Source organism: Macrotis lagotis, chromosome 1, assembly GCF_037893015.1.
Source record: "Macrotis lagotis isolate mMagLag1 chromosome 1, bilby.v1.9.chrom.fasta, whole genome shotgun sequence".
Taxonomy (NCBI): domain Eukaryota; kingdom Metazoa; phylum Chordata; class Mammalia; order Peramelemorphia; family Peramelidae; genus Macrotis; species Macrotis lagotis.
In genome coordinates this window covers 893,128,015-893,153,038 of record NC_133658.1, presented here as the reverse complement: position 1 = coordinate 893,153,038, position 25,024 = coordinate 893,128,015, and the positions used below count along the sequence as shown (strand labels likewise).

The 25,024-nt window shown below is 40.8% G+C and overlaps 1 protein-coding gene across 2 annotated transcripts in view; it reads left to right on the top strand.

Moving 5' to 3' along the window:
* Positions 1-25,024, top strand: part of TP73 (tumor protein p73) — a 174,176-nt gene that overhangs the window by 9,524 nt on the left and 139,628 nt on the right. For both annotated transcript variants that reach the window (XM_074218653.1, XM_074218655.1), the window contains exons 2-3: positions 19,572-19,667; positions 20,814-20,937. In XM_074218653.1, coding sequence (XP_074074754.1) covers positions 19,603-19,667; positions 20,814-20,937 — 189 coding nt within the window. In that variant the 5' untranslated portion in view covers positions 19,572-19,602. The remainder of the gene's footprint in view (positions 1-19,571; positions 19,668-20,813; positions 20,938-25,024) is intronic.

The following is a 25,024-nucleotide window of genomic DNA, read 5'->3' as shown; positions in this document are numbered from 1 at the left end:
GCAGAATGCAGAATATAGCATTCATAGATGACTGTTATCAGTTCAAGGTTTGATAGAGATGGGAATAATTTTTTTTAGGTCAGCAGTGCTCATATACACATTACTAGAGAAAGCACACTTTTAAAATGCTTTTAATGAGATGATTTCTTCCTGGTAAAATAAGGAGGGAGGGACAACAATGAAGTGGGGAGCAGCAGGAAGCTGTGGGTGCTGTGGGGGTGGTAAACTCAACTAGACTTTTAGCCTGAAACCACAACACAACATCAGCAGGTATATTCATTGCCAGACAAAAAATTTTCTATACTATATAATTTCCTCCTCCCCCACCTCTCCCTTGTTTTCTCCTCCTTTTCTCCCCTTCCCTCTTGCCCTTCTGATAATTCTAATAACATAACTACATTCAGATAATAAAATAATGGCAGAATTGATGTTCCTCTGTCTCCTGGTATGAGATCTTTCTCATTCACCTTCCAAGGTAATAATAGTCATCACAAAGTCACAGAAGCCTTGTTTTGCAAGGGTCCTCAGGGGTTGTTCCAAGTGCAGTATAGACCCCTAAAGAAATCTTCACAATTTACCCAAGAAGCAGGGAGTAAATCATAAAACCAACACTCTGGAGGAAAGAATTGGAAGGAGAATAAATAACCTAGATGAGAGAATGATAAACCTTCTCCAAGAAATGGATGACTCTGAAAACACAAATAATGATTCCATGACATATTTTTTTTTTTAGCAAGGGAAATGGGGTTAAGTGGCTTGCCCAAGGCCACACAGCTAGGTAATTATTAAGTGTCTGTCTGAGACCATATTTGAACCCAGGTACTCCTGGCTCCAAGGCCGGTGCTTTATCCACTACGCTACCTAGCCGCCCCGACTCCATGACATATTAAGAGAGATGAGAACAAAACCCTAAATATTGAAAAATGATGTAAGATATCTGTGTAACCCTTAACTCACAAGAGCTAATTTTACAGAATTTTTAGAACTGAGAGCAAAAACAACTGATCAATCAGGAAAGCAAGTAAAAGAGGGAGAGTTTAACAATCATTGTACTCCCTGAAAACCATGATAAAAAAAAAAGCCTGGACTCTCTATTTCAAAAACTCATAAATGAAAAGCTTCTCTTATGAGTATAAAAGGGCAAGAGTAAAGATAGAAAGGAGCTGAAAGGAGCAATCCTCAAAGGTTTTTTTTTTTATTATTTCTTTTTCTTTTTTAGAATTTTTTTTGGGGGGAGCATGTGGAAGGAGAGTGAGAGACTGATGAAACTGATGCAAAAAAAGAAAAAATAAAGGATGGTTTGAACAGTAAAGAGGAGAAGAAAGTTCAGAAAGAAGCACAAACCAGTAGGATAGATTAGAAACTAATGTGGAATTCACTATGTACTTTTTAAAAAAGCAAAAAGATTTGTGGTTTTACATGGAATCTGCTTTTTATGTTTTGTTGAGTATGTGCTTTTTTTTTTGATGTTTAAGTTCAGAATTCTAAAAATTATCCCTGCCCCCCCAAAAAGAGTTTTTGTTGGTGAAGAAAGTATTTAAATGTCACATGTAAAAATGTTCATATCTGCACATTTTAAAATTTCCCAAAATAAGTGTTTCTATGAGTTTTGAACCCATTGATTAAAATGTAATAATAATAATACAACACTCTTGGATGGCAGTAAAGTTCCCTGAAGCTCTATATGGGTATTACTAGGAGGCTAAGGTCATCTTTGAGATCTCTTCTGGCTCGGGGTCTATGATCGGGTGACCTCTGTGGAGCATCAAGCTTCAGTTCTGACTCTTGCTGCAGGAAGGGCCCTCCCAGGGGAGGGTGCTCCCCAGAGGAGTAGGGTCACGTTTCATCGTTTATCTTCATTCTGAAAACTGAAGAGTGAAATGTTGGTAGCTGGTGTTTTCTTCCTGCCTGTCTATAGTGGATGCTTAGTCAGCCATTGATGATCTGGCTAACTTGAACCCTCAGCCTTTAGACCATGGATTTGAGGTGACCTAGTTCCTTCTTGGGGATTTTTCGTTGTGCCTTTGCTCTGATCAGGAGGCCATTTAAGGATGGGGCTGGGCTGAGTTCTGGGGAATTCCTTGGGGACTCTCCCTAGATTCTGGTAGCATTCCGTTTATTTTCTCCCCACCCTTGACCGCTCCCCAACTCTTCTCATGAGTTGAGATCCAATTTAAGAAGAAGCAGAGAGCAGTTCATATGGACAATCTCAGCTTTAATTTGTCCTGTACGGCTCCATCCAGAGGCGGGAGGAGGGAGAAGGGGGATAATTTTAATTTTGACTCCTCTGACTTTGGTGTCCCCAGAATGAATCAGGGGACAGAAAGGTGGTGGTGATGATGGTGACAGTGTGATCAGAAGAGTTTATGTAACTGTTTCTATCCAGCTCTCGAGCTTCACTCTTTGGGACTGACTTCCAACAGGGTGGTTATAGTTCTAGTGTCCTTTTCATCCTAAATAGGAAGTCAAGGGATTGAATGGAGATCAAGACCCGATCCCCATGCCTGTCCAAACCCAAGCTCCTCTCCAGTCTCAGAAACAGGAAAGTTCCTGAGTTTAGTCTCATATTCCCAACATGCAAGCAGCAGCAGAAGTGGGGATGGCCGCTGACTGAAGCAAAGAGTTAGGAGGGATCTGGGGAGCTCTGTGTGACTCCACTAGCCACCACCAGCCTGGCACTCTCCCAATGCAAAGCTGAATTTTTATTTTCAATAAGCAGAAGAAGCCTGAGAATTGTTTTTGGGCAGGTTTAAGGGCAAGTTGTGGGGGTGGCAGCCTCCTGTTCCCTTGAAGGGAAGGCTGAAGCTGGAAGATGGCCAACACCCGCCAAATTAGGGAGTGACCCGCCATTTTAAGGAGTGGCTCTGACCTCTCAGCTGTCCCAAGTCTACTCTCCATCTGACATCATGAACTCAGGGAGGGTGGTCTTCAGGGCATCCCAGAGGTAGGAATTTAAATGTTAAAGGGTTAAATTTATAATTGTTTACTACCTCTGACCTCAAAGTCCAGAAGTAGGGGCTCTTAAAAGTAAGAGGATACTCCTGGTCTGACCACTGGGCTGTTCTTATGTGCTCATCACAAAAAATAGACTAATTCTGCTTGTTTCTTTGCCGTTCAAGATTTAACTTAAAAATTATAGCCATAATGATTATTAACCCGAAAAAGTATTATGAGATTTATGAATTGATTTGTTAGGGGGGTAATGTAACAAGTGGGAAGTGGGGTTAATAGGCTTTTGTGGCCCCCCAAGACCTCTGAAAATGTTTGAAACTGCTGTGGTTAGAGGTAGGGAAAGAGACCTGAAGAACAGGAAGTGGGGAAGGGGTCTGAAAATTGATGACTCTTCTGTATTTGGATTCATTTATGCCCAAACGATGAGACTAATAGTTTCTTAGAATTTACAACTCAAAAAAGACTTTATAAGCCAGCTATCTTATTTTATTTTTTTTCACTTTATTACATGACATAATAGCTTGCTCATTTTCAAGTCCATTTTTTTTCATGTAGTAAATCATAGGACCTGTCTCTAACAGTTAGCTAGTTGGGTGATGTGGGTAAGTCATAAAATGATAACACTGAAAGCCCAAAAAGACATTCAGGGTTATCTAGCCCGGTCTCTTCATTTAACAGGGGAGAAAAATGAGACCCAGCAAGGGTGAACTGTTTTGTCCGAGGCTACACAGATAGTCAGCAAGAGAGCTGAAGGGTTAAAACCTAATTCTTACAAGGGTATATCTACTGAAAAGCTACTTTTTTTCCCAGTCTTCCCATTTTGTAGAAACTGATAGAGGCTCATAGAAATGAAGCTACCTAATCTATTTGATATATCTGGTAAGTAGGTTCTTTAAAAGTTTGCCTAAGCAGGAATATGGTGGGAGGTGAAAAGTTTTGTCATTTAATTCCTACAAGTAGATGGGTACTGAGAATTAGCTAGGTCAGAAATTTGGAGATGGAATACAACTCGGAATCCTAGAGATCATCTGGTCTAACTGGCTTATTTTATCTTTAAAATTTTATTGATGATTACTGGTTTTTATATCATAATCATTTCCAAAAATAGCTCCTCTATTTCTAGGCAGAAGCTAAAATTTAAAACTTTTATATTTTTTTAATAATTAAAAAACCCAAACAGTTCAACAAAACCAACTGAAACTATATCTCCCTCATTCTCTGTACCCATAGACCTCCATATCCTTAATGAGAGGAGAAAAATTTGTTTCATGATCTGTCCTCTGGGGCCAAGATTTAATGTAGATTAGCTGCCTTGTTGTAGAGTTTTGGATTTGTTTGCTTGTGTTTTTTTCTCCATGCACATTGTTATAATTTCAAGTTTAGCATTCTCTTGATTCTGCTTATTTCATTCTTCATCAATCCATGCAAGTCTTTCTATTTTTCTCCAGATTTCTACTATTTGAGGATTCTTACCATAAAATAAAACATTCCATTCCATGAACATATTAAAATGCAGTACATCCTATAGACATTATCATCAACTCCATTTTATGAATGAAGAAACTGAGGCCTAGGAGGGCTTCATTTTCCTGCAGTTTTTTTGTGAATTGAACAAAAATTCAGGGGTTTTGTTGTAATTTTCCTCCCCCCCCTCCCCATTTAAACATTACCATATAGCAAGTTCTGAATGATAGTCTTTCTTTTAAATTAGGGCATGGCCTGGATCTGTGATTTCAGTAGTTTAAGGTGCTACCAGATGAGGAAATCCCTTTACCAAAAATAGGGTGATTGTTTCTTTGGTACCATAGATAGTTTTAGATAATTGGGTCAATTAGATGGTGTAATGGGTAGCATTCTGGCCCTGAAGTCAGGAGGATCTGAGTTCAAATTTGACCTCACACTAGCTGTGTGACCTTGGTCAAGTTACTTAACTCTGATTATCTTACATCTAGTCATTTTGATTCATATCCGGTCACTGAACTCAGATGACTCAAAAGGAGAAAATGAAACTGGTAACTTAGCACAGCCCTCCCTGCTCCCTTCCCACTTAAATCCAATTCATTTGCATGTCATGGCATCACCTCTCTGATATAGTGGTCTTTTTTGAGAATAAAGGACAAATATCATCAGTTTTGAAGATTTACCTAGAGAACTGAGAAGTTAAGAGACATACACAGACAGGGTCACACAGCCAGCATGTGGCAAAAGAAATCTTTCCAGTTCCAAGTCTGGCTCTATTGCTATTACTATGTGGAGGCCTTCTATACACACACACACACACACACACACACACACACACACACACATATAATATTTTATATACATATATATCTGTGTATCTATCTCTATCTATCATCTCTATCTTTCTCTAGAACTAATTTTATAGATAAATAATTAAATGTAAAATTATACATAAAATGTGTGTAATTTTATAAATGATATAAAATATATGTAATATTGATATAATCACACATAAAAATTACATAGTTATATATCCTATGTATAATTTTATAAATAGTGTATATGATATTTGTAGTTCATGTATATATTTATATAATTATACAGGTAAAATTATATAAACATGCATGTAATTATATATATAATTTTTTTTTAAGTTTTTAGAATAAAAAAAATTTTTTTAGTTTTTTTTTGCAAGTGACTTGCCCAGGGCCATGCAGCTAGGTAATTATTACCTGTCTGAGGCCTGATTTGAACTCAGGTACTCCTGACTCCAGGGCCTGTGCTCTATCCATTGCACCACCTAGCCACCCCAATTATATATATATATATATATATATATATATATATATATATATAATATTATATATATATATATATATAATTTTAATATAATACATGTAATTTTATATCTGTATAATTATACCTATAAAGCTGCATAAACATGTATTTATTTTACATATAATTTTATATAATGCACCTATATACTCTTATATCTAGGTTTCATAAAAAGAGGACAAATAGAAAATTTCCTTCTAAAGTTTTTCACAAATGTCATTTTTTTCTTTAAAAGGGAGTTCATTGGAAAATAATTTGGAATTCTGGAGGAAGACAACTAAACTCTCCATATCCTTTGACACAGCAATCCTTTATCATGTCATGTATACCCTAAGGAGGTCAAAGTCAGATTAAGGGCCTACTATGCTCCAGATAAGGACTAAAGGCTAGAAGACCAAAGAAAAGTCAGAGCATTCTCTTTGCCTCTAAAGAGTCTCCTTTCTCACTGGAAGCAAAAATGGATCCACAGGCAATGGAAATTGGTTCCCTACCTTGTGTGTATGTGTGTGTGTGTATCTTTATTTTTTAATTAAAGCATTGGGGTTAAGTGACTTGCCCAAGGTTACATAACTAGGCAATCATTAGTGTCTGAGGTCAAATTTGAACTCAGGTCCTCCTGACTCCAGGGCCTGTGCTCTATCCACTGTGCCATCTAGCTGCCTCCCTTGTGCATATCTTTGTGTGTGTTTTTTGTGTGTATGTGTTTGTTCATATGTTCACATTGTTATGACTAGATATAAGGAATTTAGAGAAGAATGGGAAGACTAGGATGAGCTAATGCTGAGTGAAATAAATTGGTTGACTTCTCAAAAAGGACCATAATGATATCATTATGTTAGAGGCAAGTTACAGTATGTCCAACTGAGGCTGATCAGACCATATGAGCCTGGAAGGTTCTACTACAGGTGGAGTACAAATAGAGCACAGCATCATTTGGGGTGGCTTCTCTAAATTTGTGCATCTCTCATTTCTTTTGAGCTTCTATAATTCTGCTTTGCTCATAGAGTGCAGCCCCCTCACTGATAAGGGCATGCCATGCTGGGAGGTCCTGTGCTAATGTCTTCCAAGCTGCACAATCAATTCCAAAGTCCTTAAAAAGAGACCTTCAGGGTGTCCTGGTATTGCTTATTCTGACCCTGCTCAAAGTCCTCTGTGAATTCTACATAAAATAGTCTTCTTGACAAGCATATGTTGGGCATTTCAACAATGTGCCCAGACCATCATTAGTTGCTAAAAAGCATGGGAGCAAGGACACAGCCTTGTTATACTCCATTGGTGAACTGGCTAAGCGTGAGAGCATTGTCCACTATCCAGAACCCAGGCATGCACACCATCATGAAGCTGATATCCAATATTGATGGACTTCTCCGGGCAGCCACATTTTGACTTAATTTTCCATAAACTCTCATAACTGTCAGTATCAAAGGCCTTGGTTAGATGCACAAATGTTGTATTTCTGCTCCTGGCATTTCTCCTAGAGTTATAGGGTAGCAAACACAACATTAACTGTTCCTGGACTCTTTCTGAAGCCACACTGGCTCTCAGGGAGGTGACCATCTTCCAGGTGAAGGATCTGCCTATTGAGAAGGACTCTGGCAAGAACCTTAGCAGCAATGACTAAGAAAAAAAAATCCTGGTAATTGTCACAGGACAATCTATTCCCTTTACCTTTATAGAGATGGATGATGGAGGCATCCTTGAATTCTCAGGGAAATAACCTTTTCATGCCATAAAATTTCTTTTTTTCTCTTTTTTAGTTTTTTTGCAAGGCAATGGGGTTAAGTGGCTTGCCCAAGGCCACACAGCTAGGTAATTATTAAGTGTCTGAGACTGGATTTGAACTCAGCTACTCCTAACTCTAGGGCCAGTGCTCTATCCGCCACCTAGCTACTCCCATGCCATAAAATTTCAATCAGCTTTTGCCTCCCCCCCACCTTGTAGATCTCAGCTGGAATAGAATCAGCATCAGGTGCTTTGCCACATGAAAGGAGCCTAATGACATTCAAAAACCTCTTGTTCAGTTGGAGCTTCAGCTAGGGAGAGAATGACTTCACCTTGAGGATGAAGTGGCTTCTGCACTGATTGATGATGGTCTGTTAAGAAGATTATGGAAGTGTTCAGCCCATCTCTCTAGGATCATGTCCCCATCATTAATCAATGTGGCTCCATCCGCACTCAGTAGTTGAGATGCACCATATGTATGGGCCCATAAATAACCTTCAGGGCATCTTAAAAGTACTTAGGATAGTTAATATCAACATAAAATTGGATTTTGTCTGCCTTCTTCCTAGATCTCTGATTCTCCATATGTCTGCTACCTTTTCTCCAACACCATGCTATTTGTCACTGTAAGATCAACAGTTCATGTGTCAAAGTTGAATGGTCATCCAGTTGAACCCCCTCATTTTACAGAAGGGGAAGGTGAGAGCCATAGAAATTAAATGACTTGCCCAGGGTCACACACGTCATGTAGAAGATTTGAGTACAGGTTCTCTTGACTTCAAAGTCAGCCCACTTTCCATGCCACACTCTCTGCTTGGCAACATGTATTTGTCATTTCTCTGATAAAAAGCAAGTATCAAAGATTTGAACTGGTAGAAATGTCAGTTTTCTTGGAAGAATATATTTTTAATTGTTTAGGTTTAACAGTTTTAGAAATACCACAGTATTTCAGAGGCTGGGTTTGAAGTCATTTAGTCTAATTCCTTTATTTTCCATTTTGTGGAGAGGATATTAACTATTTTTATTTTATTGAAAATAGATTTGCATTGATGTATTTTTTTGATATCATCTAGTTTTCCTTCTGTTTTCTTTTCCCTCCCCTTCTCAGAATTTCTTGTAACAAAGGATTTTTTAAAAATCAGGAAAACTAATTCACATATCAAAAAAGTGATATAGTAGGTGTTATCTACACCTTTTTCAATCATCATGATAATAATAATTATTATATTATTATAATTATTGTTATTATTTATTATTATTTTAAAATTGGAAAGAATTTTTGGAACCGCTGAGTCCAACCCTCTTATTTTACAGTAGAGGGAGAACAAAGTCACACAGTTTGTGATAGAAAGCAGATCTGGCTCCTAATCTACTCCCTTTTCCATGATGAACCACAAAACTCAAGTGTGTTGTGAATAAATTTTTTGAATAGTGAATTTTCTGCCCCTGGAAGTATTCATGTTGCCAGTTGGAGAGAGGTTGAAGGTTGGACAAGCTGTCCTCTGAGATTTCTTCCATATTTGAGGGTTCTATGCCTTGCCCCAGATTCCTCAGGTAGGCGGGATGAGGGCTGGGGTCTTCAATAGTGGTCTTTCAGGACTCTATCCTGTACCAGGCTCAGAATTGGCATCTTCAGGTGTGAGAGAAGCTCCTGCTGGTGGCAGCAAAGGATTGCAGATGTTATATCCAGGGCCACTGAGCAAGCAATGAGGCTTCAGTCCTGATTCATCATACCTCTTCCCTAGCCCCGGGCAGGAGAGCTCTTTCAGAGGATAGCTGTCAGCTCTCGAGATCCAGGGATGGGAAAGATTGTCCTTTGGTTCCACCAACCCAGCTTCCTGGGTCTTCTTAGTCTTTGTAGACCTTTGGAAGGAATGTATGTTTGTGAGCTCTCACAGGGAGAGAAGAGAGATTTGATTAAGTTATAAGGGAAAGGAAGAATTTGTTCTGTAGCACCTGAGATTCATAGGATCCTAGAGATAGAGCTGGAAATAAAGAGAGGAAGAATGATGAACTGAGAGGGACCTTTGAGCTGGGAGATACTTTAGAATAGATCGTCAGTCAGGAGGGTCCTAGAAAGTGGAATACCAGACATAGGAGAGAACAGAGAGGAGAGGATGGTAGAGTTGGAAAGGACCTGAGATGATAGAATATAGGATGCTGCAGTTTGGACAAACTTTAGGGTCATCTGGTACAAAAAATGGAATGCCTTGATCAAGGTCATGCCAATTTTTAGCAAAGTGAAGAATTCTCTCTGTCTCTCTGTCTCTCTCTGTCTCTCTCTCTCTCCTTCCTCCCTCGTTTTCTCTCTTTCTGTCTCTTCATTATGTTTCTTTCTTCCTCTGTCTCTATCTTATTCTCCCTTCTCTTTTTGCCTTCTCTCTGTTTCTTTTCTCCATCCTCTCTCCTCCTTTTCTTTCTTTCCATGTCTTTCTCCATCTGTCCACCATTCTGTCTCCCTCCATGTCTCTCTTTTTCCTTTTTTTCTCTTTCTGTCTCTTCATTTTCTCTTTTTCTCTTTCTCTCTTCTCCCCTCTCTTCTCTCTCTCTCTCTCTCTCCCTCCTTCCCTTTCCTTTTGCTTATTTCCCTCCTCTCTCCTCTTCCTCCTTTCTCCTTTCATCTCTGTCTCTGACTCCATCTGTCTCTTTTCTTTTTGACTCCCTCCCTCTCCTCCCTCCTCATCCATCCATCTAGCTGTCTCTGTCCCTCTATCTCTCTGTTTCTCCCTACTCCACCCACATAATCAATAATCTCTTTTTGCTATGTATTTCCTTGTTAACATCTTTTACCCCTGTTCTTCTCCACATTCCTTCTTGGTTATATGTTCCTACCTACAAACAAGGATGTTCTTGGAGTCAGTTTGTAAAATTTTCATTGGGACCATTTACACCTTGAAAATCAGAAAAATGTTACAAATACTTAAGTCATTCAGACTTAAGAAAATGATGGAGAAAATCTTAATAATTCTGATTAAACTTAAAAGTGATCACACGTGCAATCCCAGATGCATACTCCTGCCTATGTTCATCATTTGCTTTTTCCACTACCTTCTGTAATGCACATCTTTTGTTCTTTGGAAATAATATTTGTTTCAGGTATTCCAACCTATAAATTTATTTTGAAAAGGTGACTCTTTTAGGGGGTAACTAGGTGGTATAATGGATAGAACACCAGCCCTGGAGTCAGGAGGAGTTCAAATCCAGCCTCAGACACTTAATAATTGCCTAGTTGTGTGACCTTGGGTAAGTTACTTAACCTCCATTGCTTTAAATAAATAAAAAAAAAATTTAAAGGAAAAAAAAAGAAAGATGAGACTTCGCTGTTCTGAGAAGACTGGGTTCCTTGTGGTTTTCCAAGGCAACTCAGCTCTCTTTCCTTTCTTTGTTCTAAGGTCCCACTCAGTTCCTTTGAGTCAGAATTAATTTTTTTTTAAAAAAAGCATGATGAAGGTGATCTAGAGCAAAGTCCAGGTTGAGGAGGGATTTCCCCAAAGATGGTGAGGTCCTTCATATACTATTGTTGCTGATGACATTTCATCTAGTCCCAGGATACTGCAGAGACACTGAAAACTGTAATTATCCAAATGGATGAAGGATGCTTATGGCCTGGATTTCACTGTGTATCTGGATGGCCCCTCTGGAGAAGGTCTATACTTAGAAGAGACAGTAGGGATAGATGATGAGCCTAGCACGTTAATGTTTGGTGATTGGTGGGTTGATTGGCGTATATCTGCAGGGACAGTCTTGAACAAGCTACCTTGGGAAGAAACATGAGATAAGGAAAAGCTTGTACCATGGAAAAGAGTGACATCTCTTGAGAAACTCTACCACCCCTGAGGAAGGATGGTCCCCATCTTACTGACTGGAGGTTTATGGATTCAGGCCTATAGCTACCCCGAGGAAACTGAGTCCCTGCATAATAATGTGCTCTAGGATTTTAAGTCTACAGTCTATAAAAGAGGAAATCAAGGGCCAAAAAGGTTAAGATCAAGGTAAACAGATACAGCCAAGATTCAGGCTCAGTTCCCAAATTGCCAAGTTCATCCTTCTACTTGGCCCATGATGTTTGGCCCATGGTCTGATTGAGGAAAACAAGGCAAATTTTGAATTCTTATTCCACTTTTTTTCTCCTCCCTATCTCTAGTCAATTTTTTTTTCTAGGTTGAGCCTGTTTTCTTGTATGTCCCAAGTCTGTGTGTGTATGTGGGTGTATTTGTACGTGTATGTATGTGTTCTGTACATGCTTAGAGTTGTTAAAGGGAAGACTTCAGATGCTGCTAGAAGCAAACCTGGAGTCTCTTAAAACTCTCTAAATGAAACAAAGAGAATTTGGGAGACTGAAACAAGACTTTGTTCGATTTTGTATAGAAGATGGTTGCCAATGATGGGGTTTCTGTATCTGTCTGCCCCGCTGCCTGCTTCCTAGAACTTGGCAGGCTGCTTTGTGGATCTGGAAGCTAAGGAACGAGGATGCGTGGGGACATTGCCTTGTTAAGGGGGCTGTCTGAAGCTTTGGCATGTATACATGCTGAGACAGTTAAGTTTTGTATTGTGCAAACTCTACAGGCAGCTGGTAGTCCTCTAATTAATTATTGTTCATAAAAAAATAAAAGAAATAAGGGATGAATATGGGTTGTGCAAAGATGGGTGTCAGAAATATTCATCCATCATGCCCCAGAGTACCCATCTGAGATGGTGTATTGCCTAATCCTACTCTCTCCAGTTAATTTGAGCCTTCCTTTTATTGGAGATCTTCCAGCAGAGACTACCAGATGGCCAAGGGGTGGGGATGCCAGAGAGGGATTTTTTGATCAGTTCTGGGTTGAGCTCTTATTCTCCGAGGTGCCTGCCAACTCCAAGATTCTGAAAGCTAGCCTGGATTGAAACCCATGCTGGACTTAATATTCCCCATCTGCAACATTCTGTCCTTAGCTCCCAAACCTGGAATGCTCTGACTCATTTTTTTTGTTTTTTTGAACATTTAGATCCCTTCCCTCTGAGATCCTTTCCAAATTATCCTTTATAAAGCTTATTTATTTGTACTTGTTTCCATGCAGTCCCTTCCTCCCACCCCTTCAAATGTGAGTTTCTTAAGGATGGGAACTGGTTTTGCATTTTTTTCTTTCGTTTTTTAAAAATGTAAATGGTGTCTTATTATTTCCAATTACTTGTAAAGACAATTTTCAATGTTCATTTTTATAAGAGGGTTTTGCCTTTATATCCTCAGATTGGTATGTGTAGTAACTTCAAATGTACAAATGTGATATCAGCTTTCCCCATTCTTCCCAGTTGTTAGCATCCACATTCTGAATTCATTTTGTATTTATTTGTAGACATATTATTCCCCCCTTTAGAATGGAAGCTTTTTGAAGGCAGGGACTTTCATTTCTATATCTGTACTGCCAAGACCCTAATGAATAGTGGTTGCTTGAATGCTTCTCTAGAGCAAGGGCTGTTTTTGCTCTAATTTTTGGTACAATGTACAGGCTTGATTAATGAGCGTTGACTGACTACTGTTTGGATTGGATTGAATCAAAATTATTTTATTTCTCAGTCTTTTCTTACTCTCTTATGATAGTTTTCCTTCATTCTAAGTTACCAGCCTCACTTTCTCTTCTAGAGTCATCTGGGTCCATTGGCCAAATGAGAATCAGGATGACTGGAGATGGTCCTGGATGTGAGCAATCAGGTTTAAGTGACTTGCCCAAGGTCACACAGCTACTAAATGTCCAGTGTCTGAGGCTGAATTTGAATTCAGATCCTCCTGACTCCAGGTCTGGTGCTCTATCCACTACCATCTAGCTGTTCTTAATTCCTATTCCATTTGTAAAAGTCAGGGAAGCTTGTAGGACAGTGGAAAGACTACTGGTTTTAGAGTCAGACAACCCACTTTTGATGCTTCTTTGTTTTCTTGTTTCTTTTCTTCTTTCCCTCCCTTTGTCCTTTCCTTCCTTCCTTCCTTTTTTCTTTCTTTCCCTTCTTCCTCTTTTTCTCCTTCCCCGCTTTCTTTCCTCCCTCCCTCCTTTTCTCCTTTTTCTTCCTTTTTTCTTCCTTTCTTTTATTTCCTTCCTTTTCTTCCTTCCTCTTTCTTTCTTTCTCTCTCTCTTTCTTTCTTTCTTTCTTTCTTTCTTTCTTTCTTTCTTTCTTTCTCTTTCTTTCTTTCCTCCCTTCCTTATTCCCTCTTTCCTTTCTTCTATCCTTCCTCCCTTCCTACTTCTTTCCTCTCTTTCTTCCTACTTTCCTCCCTTCTTTTCCTCCTTCATTGCTTCCTTCCCTCCCTCTCCCCCCTCTCTCTTTCTTTCTGAAACTCCCAGAAGAAAACACTCCTTCTATCACTAAGTCAACCAATAAACATTTATGAAGTCTGCATTATATGATGGACTCTGGTTTGCTAAACTCTGGAGATATAAAAAGAGCCAAAACATAGCCCTGCCTTCAAGTGGCTTAACATCTAAGGGGCTGATCATGCTAGTCAGCACTCTCTCTGTCACTTTATAGCCCTGGAGGATGGCCTCGATCCCTGAGAAATTAAAGACTTGCCTAGAGTGACACAATATGTGTCAGAGGAAGGACTTGAACCCAGGGCTTCTTGACTGTGAGGCCATAGTACCTCATGTTGTTTGGTGTTTGTCCATTTGTCTGTCGTGGTCCTATTTGATATTTTCTTGGTAGTTACTGGAGAGGTTTGCCATTTCCTTTTCTACCTCATTTTACAGATGTGGACACTAAGGCAAAGAGGATTAAATGACTTGCCCAGGATCACATAGTTACTAAGTATGAATAAACAAAAAAATGAAAAGAAAAACAGGGAAAGATTTCTATGAACTGATTCAGAGTGTAGTAAACTGATCTGAAAGAACAAATATATGCACCATCTTCAGTTGGGGACCACCCCCTGTTCCATCTCTCTGGGACTCAGTTCTCTATGAAAAATAAGGGCTTGTGATCGAAGGCTTGGGTTGGTTTTCCCTGGCCCCAGACAGTAAAGCTGAGAGTAATAGCTAAAGGTTGTTGAGAGACAGGTTTAGACTTGATGTAATGAAAAACTTCCTAACAATTAGAGCTATCTTGTAGTGGAATGTGATGTCTGGGGAAGTAGTGAACAGAACCCCCTCAAAGGAGGCCTTTAAGCAAAAGGCCGGATGCTCACAGGTTAGGGATGGGAGCTATGGAACAAAGTTCTGGTTCAGGTGTGACAAATCAATGGCCTTGGAACTCTTTCCCAATTCCAGTAGCTCTGCAGCCATGTTCTGAGTAATGGTAATAACCAATCCTGATCCTGAAGTCAGAGAGTGAACTACATCTTTCTTCTGTCACTGGAAAGGCAAAGGATGATGGATTGGGAGTGTGGTGGGGGAACATCCAAAAATGATTATGAGACAAAAACAAATAGACATCAAAGAAAATTATCACAGTTTTTATTTAAATAAGACATAGATTGGCATCAAGGCTTTGGAAAACTGGTCAGATATTTATACATTAAGATAATCTAAAGTCCTGGACCTTGTGTTTTTTTATTGGACTGTCCAGGAAATATGTAATAATGGGAAAACCTTTGGTTTGGGAGTCTGGAGACCTGGGTTTGAATCCTGACTTAAGCTATTAACCTATGCTGTGACTTTGGCCAGTTCTTTGATTGGACCTTAGCTTCCTTTTCTGCTAAATAAAAGGGTTAATCTAGAATCCCCCTGAGTTTTGAGACTCTGTCTCTCAATTCCTATCTAGTTCTGGCATGAGGGCTTACATTGTACCCTCCATGAGGAGGCTCCATTCCTGCCTTTGAGCCTTTGCTCATTCTGTTCCCTCCTCCCAGAGGTAACATGGGCAGAAAAAACACTGAATGTGAAGTCCAAGGATTTGGATTCAAATTCTGGCTCTTCTAGCTATTACTTGTGTGACAGTTGGGGGAAATATTTAATTCCCCTGGTTTGCAACATAGTTATCTGGAGAATGAACACTTTAGACTAGATCATCTTTAAGGTCATGGCTCTCCCACCTGTTCTGAGGACCCTCCCACCTCTGACATTCTGTGTTCTAAGTGTTCTCCCATCTCCATCTCACAGCAATAATAGTCTATTTCTAAGCATCCTCCCAGTTGCGCTATTCTACCTATTCAAGTCCTTACTAGCACTTTGTTGCAAAGTTTGCTGCAAACCTGAAATACTGTGAATCCTCCTGGGGAGGTCCCTTTTCACTCCCTTTCCTACCAATTCCTACTATCCTTTTAAATATTACTATTTCAGTACAAAGGTAATGAGGTAGTTCAATGGCTAGAGAGCTAGCCCTAGAGAAAAGAAGACTCCTCTTTGTGAGTTCAAATACAGCTTTAGGCAAATTACTTCACCCTGTTTGCCTCACTTTCCTTATTTGTAAAATGAACTGGAAAAGGAAATGCCAGGTCACTCTAGTAACTTTGCCAAGAAAATCCCAAATGGGTCACAGAGAGTCAGACATGACTGAAAGGATTGAACAAGAACATCTTAGTCCAACCTATTTCAAATTTTCTTGCATTCTCTGAATCCCCATTGAATTCATTTGGTGTTGTACAGCTTCATCCACAGTCACCTCAGAGATTTAGGATAAAACAGTGGGAATTCAGATCCTGCTTCAGATACTCACTAGTTCCATAACTCAAGGCACTTTGGTCTTCTACAGCTTATTTGAAAAAAATAGGAATGCTGCTGCTGCTGTTGCTAACACCTTCACAGGGCTGGGAGAAGCAATAAGATGTTAATAATGACAGTTGTGTCCAATTCTCTGTGACCTTATTTGGAGTTTTCTTGTGAAGATACTGGAGAGGTTTGCCATTTCCTTCTCCAGATCATTTTACAGATGAGGAAACTGAGGCAAACAGGATGAAACAGGATGACTTTCCTAAGGTCATAAAGCTAGGAAGTGTTGAAGCTGGATTTAAGCTTGGGTCTTTCTGACTCTTGGTCAGGTGCTCTATCCACTGTACTACCTACCTGCCTAGTAATGACTGTAAAGAATTTCAAAAATTTGGAAGCCCTTCAGGAGTGTGAGCTATCATGATTATTATTATATATTAGAAGTTGGACTTTAGAACTGCAGGCAACCTTCGAAGCCATCTTGACTAACTTTTTTTCACAATTGAGGACACTGAGGTCCACTGAAACTAGGTGACTTACCCAAGTTACATAGTTAGTCTGTGGTAGAACTGGGATTTGAACTCAGAATCAGCACAACTTTTACTTTATCACCTTGCCTCTAGTGTCTCTGTGTCTGGGTCACAGGGAAGCAGGCAAACAGATCATTGGTGGTGAATAAGTCAGCACATATAGGAGGCAGTTTGCCAGGCTCCAAAGAGGCTTGAGCTTGGGGGAGTGTGGACAGTAGGGGCAAAAACTTTGCCAACCCTGTGCCCTACTGCTTTACCTGTTTGATCTGTTTATGTCTGAATTATAGAATATAGAGTTGCCAGGGACCTTGGAGCCATTATCTAGTCCAGGTATTTATTTCTGGCCTGGACCCTTTGGATAGTTGGTTTAGGGCAATCTATGAATTTAATCTCAGAATTATTTCTGAGCCCATACAGGCTGTACCTTCTAGAGAGTTCTTAAATGTATCAAATAAAACAGAGAATTATAAAGAAAACCTATTAGATTGAAATACTGTTAGAAAAATATTTTTAAACAAGTTCATGAACTCCAGGTTTAGGATCCTTGACCTAGTGCAGCCTCCTCATTTTCCAGTAGTATCTTGGAAAGTGGTGACTATAATCTCTACAATTCTGTATTTTCATTGGTACCTAGAATATTATATGGATAGGATAGGAGTTAGACCAATGGTAGAGAGCTCTTGGGAGAGGAAAGTCTCTCCATCAATACAGACTGACCCTTCTAGTGTGCTGCATAAAGTCCTTAGAAGTGACCTGCCAAGGGCCAGACAACCAATATGTGCAGTCTAGGTTGTCCTCTTGGCTCTAAGGCTGATATTGTAAATAATTGTTAAAGGAATGAGTGAAAAAGGGGCTGCTTCCTGGAGGGTTTCTAAACGCAAAGCATTGCCTCCCCACCCTCCCTGCCCAGACCTGTGGCTCTTTCCATTTCATATCTAGCCTAGGTCTTGTCTTATGTGCCATCTCTGTTAGCCAGGACCTTTGGAGTGTGCCGGTGGGTCTGCCACTTCAGTGTCTGCCTTAGAAGCTCCATCTACCCTCCATGTAGAAAGTCAAAACGTGGCAGATTGTGTGTTCCTGCTGTGACCCACTCGGGGCAGGTTTGGGCTTGCCCGACTTGGCATGGCCATGTGGCATGGTAGGTGGGGCAGGGCTGGAGCTCAGCTCTCTGACTCTCATACACTGAGGACCTCTAGGGGCTCAGGGGGCCAGATCAGTTTGATTTGATTACAGTCTTGGTAAGCACAGGAAGTGGCCACATCTCAACTTAATGAGCATGCTCAACGGTGTCTGTTTCCAGGGTCCCATATCTCAGGAAGGAGGTGGGTGCGCCTTTGGGCAGTCTATGACTGGACCTCTATGCTGACCACCCTGGATGCCCCCTTCGCTTCCTTGGTCTTGTCTCCTCATCTGAGAAATAATGTGCTTGAATTGAATGTTCTTTGGATGGGTGGAGAAGTCCCTTCAAACTCAAGTCCTAGTCCTATGAGATTATTTTAGCTATCGACTTGTTAAGAATGAACGAGGTGGGGGGGGGTACAAAGAGGAGAGTTGAATGTCAGTGTGGAGGGTTTCTTGCCCCTTTCTGTGCTTATGTTTCAAAATCTGACTCTAATCTACCTGCCCCTCCTACCTTCTAGCCATCAAGCCTATTTATTATTTCTGGGACAAGACATTTCCTGCCTTGTCCCCCATGCTTGGAATGCTCTCCCTCCTCTTCCTCTGCCTCTTGGAATACCTAATTTATATCAAGGCTTAGCTCAAGCAGCACCCCCTTTAAGGGACCCTTCTTAATGTCCCCAGTAATTATTTTTCTTTGGGCTCCTTCCCCATTCATTTTCATATATTAGGTTTATTTATGTCCTACCCTCTCTGGAGCTACTTTTTCAACTCAGATTTGATTTGATTTTCAGGCTCTCAAGTAAGAGGTAACCCTCAGGGGCTGAGTTTCTGGTACCCCCATTCACAAGCTCCCATTAATATCAATCAGCTAGACTTCAGTTAACTTTTAGGGGGGCAAAATTTACAATTAAAGTTGTTGCATTTAAAAAGTTCAAGATGCATAATTTCTGCATTATTTACTAATTTAATTAATAACACCAGCATGTTTATTAATAAAAGGATGGTCACTGACTGTCTCTTTGTCAGACCAAAGATGACCCTAGTGGTGCACTCACTGCTTCTATGCCCTTAGTGTTTCTGAGGGTGGCAGTCAACTTTGAATGGTTGACAGTTAATGAGAGATGGACTTTACAAAGAGACGGGAGCCCATTCCAAGTGTGGGGCTGAGAGTGACATCATGTCACCATCCTAAACGTAGACCACCCCCAGGCCTGGACAATCTAGACAAAGAACTATATCCCCCCCGCCCCATGCCAAAGTTAGTTGGGTAGGAGTAGCAATACCCAGAAGAAGGAGAATGGTAATTCTGTCTTCCATCGACCCTGACCTTGAGAGACTGGACAAGAAATTAGGATGGGAAAAAAGTTTGGGTCTCACCAATTTAAATATTCGCTGTTAATATGATAGAGAAATAATCATTTCTCTCAAAGTATAGCAAGAATAATTGGTATCGAGCATTCAGCCCTTCCCCACCCCCATAAAAACAAAACAAAATTAGGGTTGCACTCTCTTTGCACATACAAGGTCCCAGACAAAGCGAGGTAGAATGGTTCAGTGAATAGAAAATGAGGATTGAAATTGAGATGATCTAGGTTCATATACTATCTCAGACACTGCCTAGCTATGTAAACCTTCTCAGTCTCCTCATCTGTAAAATAAGGAGGTCGGATTCTATAGCCCCTTCATTTTCTTCGGGCCCCAAATGATAAGTGCAGATGGTTATGCTAGTCCTGTGAGCCCTTGGAGGAGCTAGGCGCTATCTAGAAGGGTGGATTTGAAAGGAATTGGAGAAAATGGAAAGTGGCTTCTTGTTAACTAAGAGTGTATTCTTTCTCTCCAGAGTGTTTTACCCTTGGCTGGATTCTCATTCCATGAAGATGGCCCAGTCTTCCTCTTCAGATGAAGGAACCACATTTGAACATCTTTGGAGGTCCCTGTGAGTTTTCTTCAGACTCTATATCCCCGGGAGATGAAGTAGTGGAGTAGAGAGCTGTTTCCTCTGCTCAGATCTGAGATCTTGTGTTCTATTATAGGGAGATGGGCACATGTGGGCAGGAGTTACAGGTTAATAGGCCACCACTACCATGGCCTTTCTTTAGGATGCAGCTATAAAACTGGGTACTTCCTAGTAATCTGCAAATAGACTGATTGCCTTCCTGGGGGTCCTGGTTGTTACAGAATGACCTAGGAACAGGATGAGTTCAAGGTCTATTTGGAACACTGCTAGGAGGGGTGATGGGCTGGAGGCATGGCTGCTGTCTTCAAATTTCTCAAGAGCGACCATGTTGCAGAAGGTTTAACCTTGCTCTGTTAGGCTCTAGAGGGTAGGATTAGAAATAATGAGTGAGAATTACAGAGACCAAATTTGGCTTCAGATAAGGAAAAACCTACCACCAATTAGAATTGCCCCCAAAGAGAAAACTTTAAGAGGCAGCGAAGGACCCATACTTAGAGGTCTTCACCTAGAAGAGAGATGCCTTTCCAAGAGGAGAGAAGAGGATTAGGAGGCAGGGAGAGAACAAAGAGGAAAGGAGGGGAGAGGATAAGAGAAGAGGGAGAGAGAGGGAAAGAGAGGAGAGTACTGGAGAGAGGACTAAGAAAAGTGAGGAAGGAGAAGTGAGAGAGGACAGGAGAGGAGAGGAGAGGAGAGGAGATGGGGTGGTGGAGGAAGGGAGAGAAAGAGAAAGGAAGGATAAAAAAGAGAAGAGAGAGAAAGAATGAGAGGAAGGAAGAAGAGAAGAGGAAAGGTGAGAAGAGAGGGAAAGAAATAAAAGATAGGAGAGGAAAGAAGAGTAGAATGGTAAGGAGAGGAGAAGAAAGGAGAGTAGAACTGAGGAGAGGACCAGGAAAGGAGAGATGAGTAGTGGGAAGGGGCAGTCTAGAAGTGCATAGGAAGAAAAGTAATGGCTAAATATATGAATCCAAGATGCTTTCAGGTTCTTCACAATGACAAGATTGATTTATACCCCTCAAAATACTCCGTACTCCCTTTCCCCTCTCAATGAACACTACCTTTGGACTGGTAGGTTGGGTTTAACCAGTGGTTGAAATGGGGCTCAAGGCTTTCCTCATCTTTTCTCAGGGAGCCAGACAGCACATATTTTGATCTCTCTCAGTCTAGCCGAGGGAGCAATGATGTGGTGGCTGGTGGAACTGTGGTCAGCATGGATGACTTCCATATACAGAACATGAACGAATCTGTCATGGTAAGTGAGGTCTCTAACTTCTGCATGGGAGACAAAATGAAGACTTTGTAGGTTGATTTTTTTTTTTCCTTGGAAGGGTGACCTGGTTGAACTAATAAAATGGGAACTCAGATAGGGGCCCCATTTCTCATTTCCCCTAATAGTCTTGTCCTTTAAAGGAGTGGAATCATAAAAGGAGCTGGCCAAATCCAAGTTCCCTAAATAACCTCTAGATGACTGGAATCATCTCTAGGCAGAAAAATCAAGATGTAGTGGTCTAAGCTAGGAACCAGCTCAAACACTCATTATTCCCTTTCTTCCTGGCCAATCTGTGTCAGAGCCGTAGAGTAAACTGGTTGGTTGTGTGTTGGCAAGCAAGCATGATTACAGATTATGAGCTTGTAGGACAAATTGCAGGACCACCGAGACACTGAGCTGAGGGGTATCTAACCATCACAAAATGATAACATCAGGAAAAATAGTATCTTTCTTCTTCCTCTGTTAGTCACCCTTGTCTACTTCTGACATCTTGGCCCACTGCTCCTCCCACCCAAAACACTAGTTTCATTCTAAGCTCCTGGATAGTGTTAAATTATGGTTAATTCTTAAGGTATTATCCTTCCAATGGGATATTTGTATTTCAACAGAGAGACATGGAAAAGCTTTCCAAATGGAAAATGCTTTTTAACGGTGGACTATCTGCCATGATCTAAACCATTCCAATAAACACTTATTAAGTTTTTATGATTTATAACACAAGGCTCAAGGGCTACAAAAACAAAACCAAATAAATAATTCTTGTCCTTAAGGGATCTAACTTTCTACTGATTGGGAGACTGGGTATGGTGCATATCATGTATAGAGCTAAGTAACTATGGAATAATTGGGGAAGAGGGAAAGCATTAATATTTAGAGAGTATCAAGCAGGTCTTCCTATGGGAGGGAATACCTTAGCTGAACCTTGAAGCAAGCACAGAGCCCAGGTGTGGTGGCTTATACCTGTAATCCCTGCTACCGGGAAAATCTGGGACTGATGGATCTCTTGAGCTTACAAGTTCCAGCTTCAGTGGGCTAAGCCAATAAGGTGGCCATACCAAATCCAGAATCAGTATGGCGACAGATGAAAGGGGGGGCAGGTTGCCTAAGGAAGAACAAACTGACCCAGGTTGAAAATTGTGCAAGTCAAGGTTCTCATATTGATCAGCAGAGATCCTAAGTCTCCACTGTATTTTTGACCTGAGTAAGATAGAGGGGCCTTTAAAAGGCGAGTGAAGAGGAGGAGGAGGAGGAGGAGGAAGTTGAAGCTTGATATTTTGATGATGTTTATCCTTCATTCTTGAAGGGAGGTGATGCCATGACAAGCAAGTGAATTCTATTTGGGGTGGGGGGAGCGTTGTGCTAAGTCACCAGCTTCATTTTCTCCTCCAGAACCATCTGGGTCCAGTGGCAGATATAAATCAGGATGACTGGAGATGGCCCTGGATGGGGATTCTAAGATATACATGGGAGGTGGAGGTGACAACCTGTGTATGCATGGAAATTGGACAAAGAATTTTGACTATGTGATAGGGTTCTATTAAAAATGTATATGGGGAGGCGGCTAGGTGGTGCAGTGGATAGAGCACCGGCCCTGGAGTCAGGAGTACCTGAGTTCAAATCCGGCCCCAGACACTTAATAATTACCTAGCTGTGTGGTCTTGGGCAAGCCACTTAACCCCATTTGCCTTGCAAAAACATAAAAAAAAATTTTAAAAATATATGGGGGGACAGTTGGGTGGCACAGTAGATAGAACACTGGCCCTAGAGTCAGGAGGACCTGAGTTCAAATCTGGCCTCAGGCACTTAATTATTGCCTAGCTATGTGACCTTGGGCAAGTCTCTCAAACACCACTGTCTTAAATAAAAAAAAATTTTAATATATATGTATATGGAAAAATGGGTGGGAGCCAGACTATGGAGGATGGACATTAAATGCCAGATGGAGGCATTTAAAGGCTAGATTTTATCTTAGAGATTTGAAGATTTTTGAACAAGGAAATGAAATGATCTTAGATGTGTTAGAGGAAGATAAGTTTGATATTCATGTGAAGGATGAACTACAGAGGGCAGAACATGAAAGGAAGGCACCCAATTAGGAGGCTATTGAAATAGATTAGGTGAGATAAAAGATGATGTAAGTGTGAAAGAGGGTCCCAAGAGGTATTAAGGAGCTATAATTGAAAATGTTCCAAACTGAAAGGCAATAGGGGTAGAAGGGAGAAGGAAGGGTCAAAGATAGTTTCAAAGTTGTGAACCTGGGTAACTGGAAGGATAGTGCTATTCTTAACTGAAATAGGAAATTTTGATGATGAGACATATTTAGGTAGTATGAAAATGAATTTTGTTTTGAACATGTTGAGTGCAAATTATACCAATAGATAATTTTGAGAAAGGAGGACTTGCCTGGGACATTTTATGTCACAAAGAGAGCATGCTGTATGACCTTGGACAAGTCACTTAACCACCTTAGATCTCAGTTTCCTCCTCTAGAAAAAGGGGTATTGGACTAGAAAGCTTCTGAGGTGTCTTTCAGTTCTTTGTTTGTGATCTATACTCTGTCTACTTTTGAGGTCATCCTTCATGGAGTCCTATTGAAGGTCATACCTGAGAGCAACTCACCCCTTACATCATATTTTTTTTGTCCTTCATTCTCAAAGAAGACCACAACATCAGGAGAGGTGATGCCACTTCAAGTACATGAATTGAATGTGAGTGAGGAGGGAGACTGTGCTAAATCACCAGCCTCACTTTCTCCTCCAGAGTCATCTAAGGTGCAGTGACCAGATATGAATCAGGATGACTAGAGATGGCTCTGGATGGGAGGTAGTCAGGATTAAGTGACTTGCTCAAGGTCACACAGCTAGACAGACTGGATTTGAACTCCTGTCTTCCTGACCCCAAGGCCAGTACTCTATCCACTGTGCCACCTAGCTTCCAATTTTGGGGTTGGAAGGAACCCTAAGGCTTATCTAATATATCCCTGTACCCCTAGATAATGCAACACAATTTGATATTTATTATGAATCCCCCAATACAAGAATCTCTTCTGACAGATGGTTAAATGCTTCTGTGTTTGGATACTCAGTGATGGGTGTACCATTATTGGACAACTCAGATTATTAGATAGTGTTTTGTCATTGAGCTCTTTGTAACTCAATAAGGGTCTTAGAGAGCAGGAAAAACAAAGATGGGCATGGAACCATGGAATAATCATTTCTGTGCCTATTGTGGAACATGGTCACTGTTCAGTTACCTTGGGAGAAACAAAGATCTCATTGGATGGCCCTAGAATTCAAACCTTGCCATGGGCAGGAGGGAAGTGGAGAAACCCTGTTTGCATCCAGGGTGGTGTGCCAGGGTGGTGTGCTTGCTGTGCCCTTCTTTCTCCCCATCCCCCATCCCCATCCCGACCCCAGCTGGAGTGGAAGGAATCTGAAAGGCGCATCTCTGTTCTAGGCCTGGTGAGTCAAGTTCAGGCCAGGATACGAGGAGCACTCTCTGGCCTGCTTGGGCTTGCAGCTTGCTGGGCCCCACGCTATAATGAAGGTGGAGTCCTACACCTTTCCAAACAAAAATAGAGTATAATTTGTTCAGGTATAAACATGCCTCATAGTAAAAAAGCCATTTATGAGATATTTACATGCATAGCACACTTAATGGCAGTGGGAATTCCCGACATAAATTGCTGGCTCAAACTTGGGGGTTTGGGAGGGGGAGGGGTGAAGAAAGCTGAGCCATACTGGGTCTGGGGAACGGGCTGATCCCCGGGATCAGGGAAAGAGTTAGTCCACGGTATAGCTTGGTGATGATAGGCAGAGTAAAAGGTAAAATCAAGGAAAGAAGGCAGAAAAGTTATGAGAAGGTGGAAGTGGACATACACCCCCAAGAAGCAGAAAGGAACAATGAGCAATGGTATGGGGTGGCTGAATGGTGAATGGGGAACCCGTGAAAAGTGTGATTAGTCTATTAGAGCCGTGACGTTAAGTATTATACATACAGATTATATGTCACTCAACCATTTGTGGACCTCAGTTTCCTCATTTGTAAAAATGAGGGGTTGGGCTAGGTG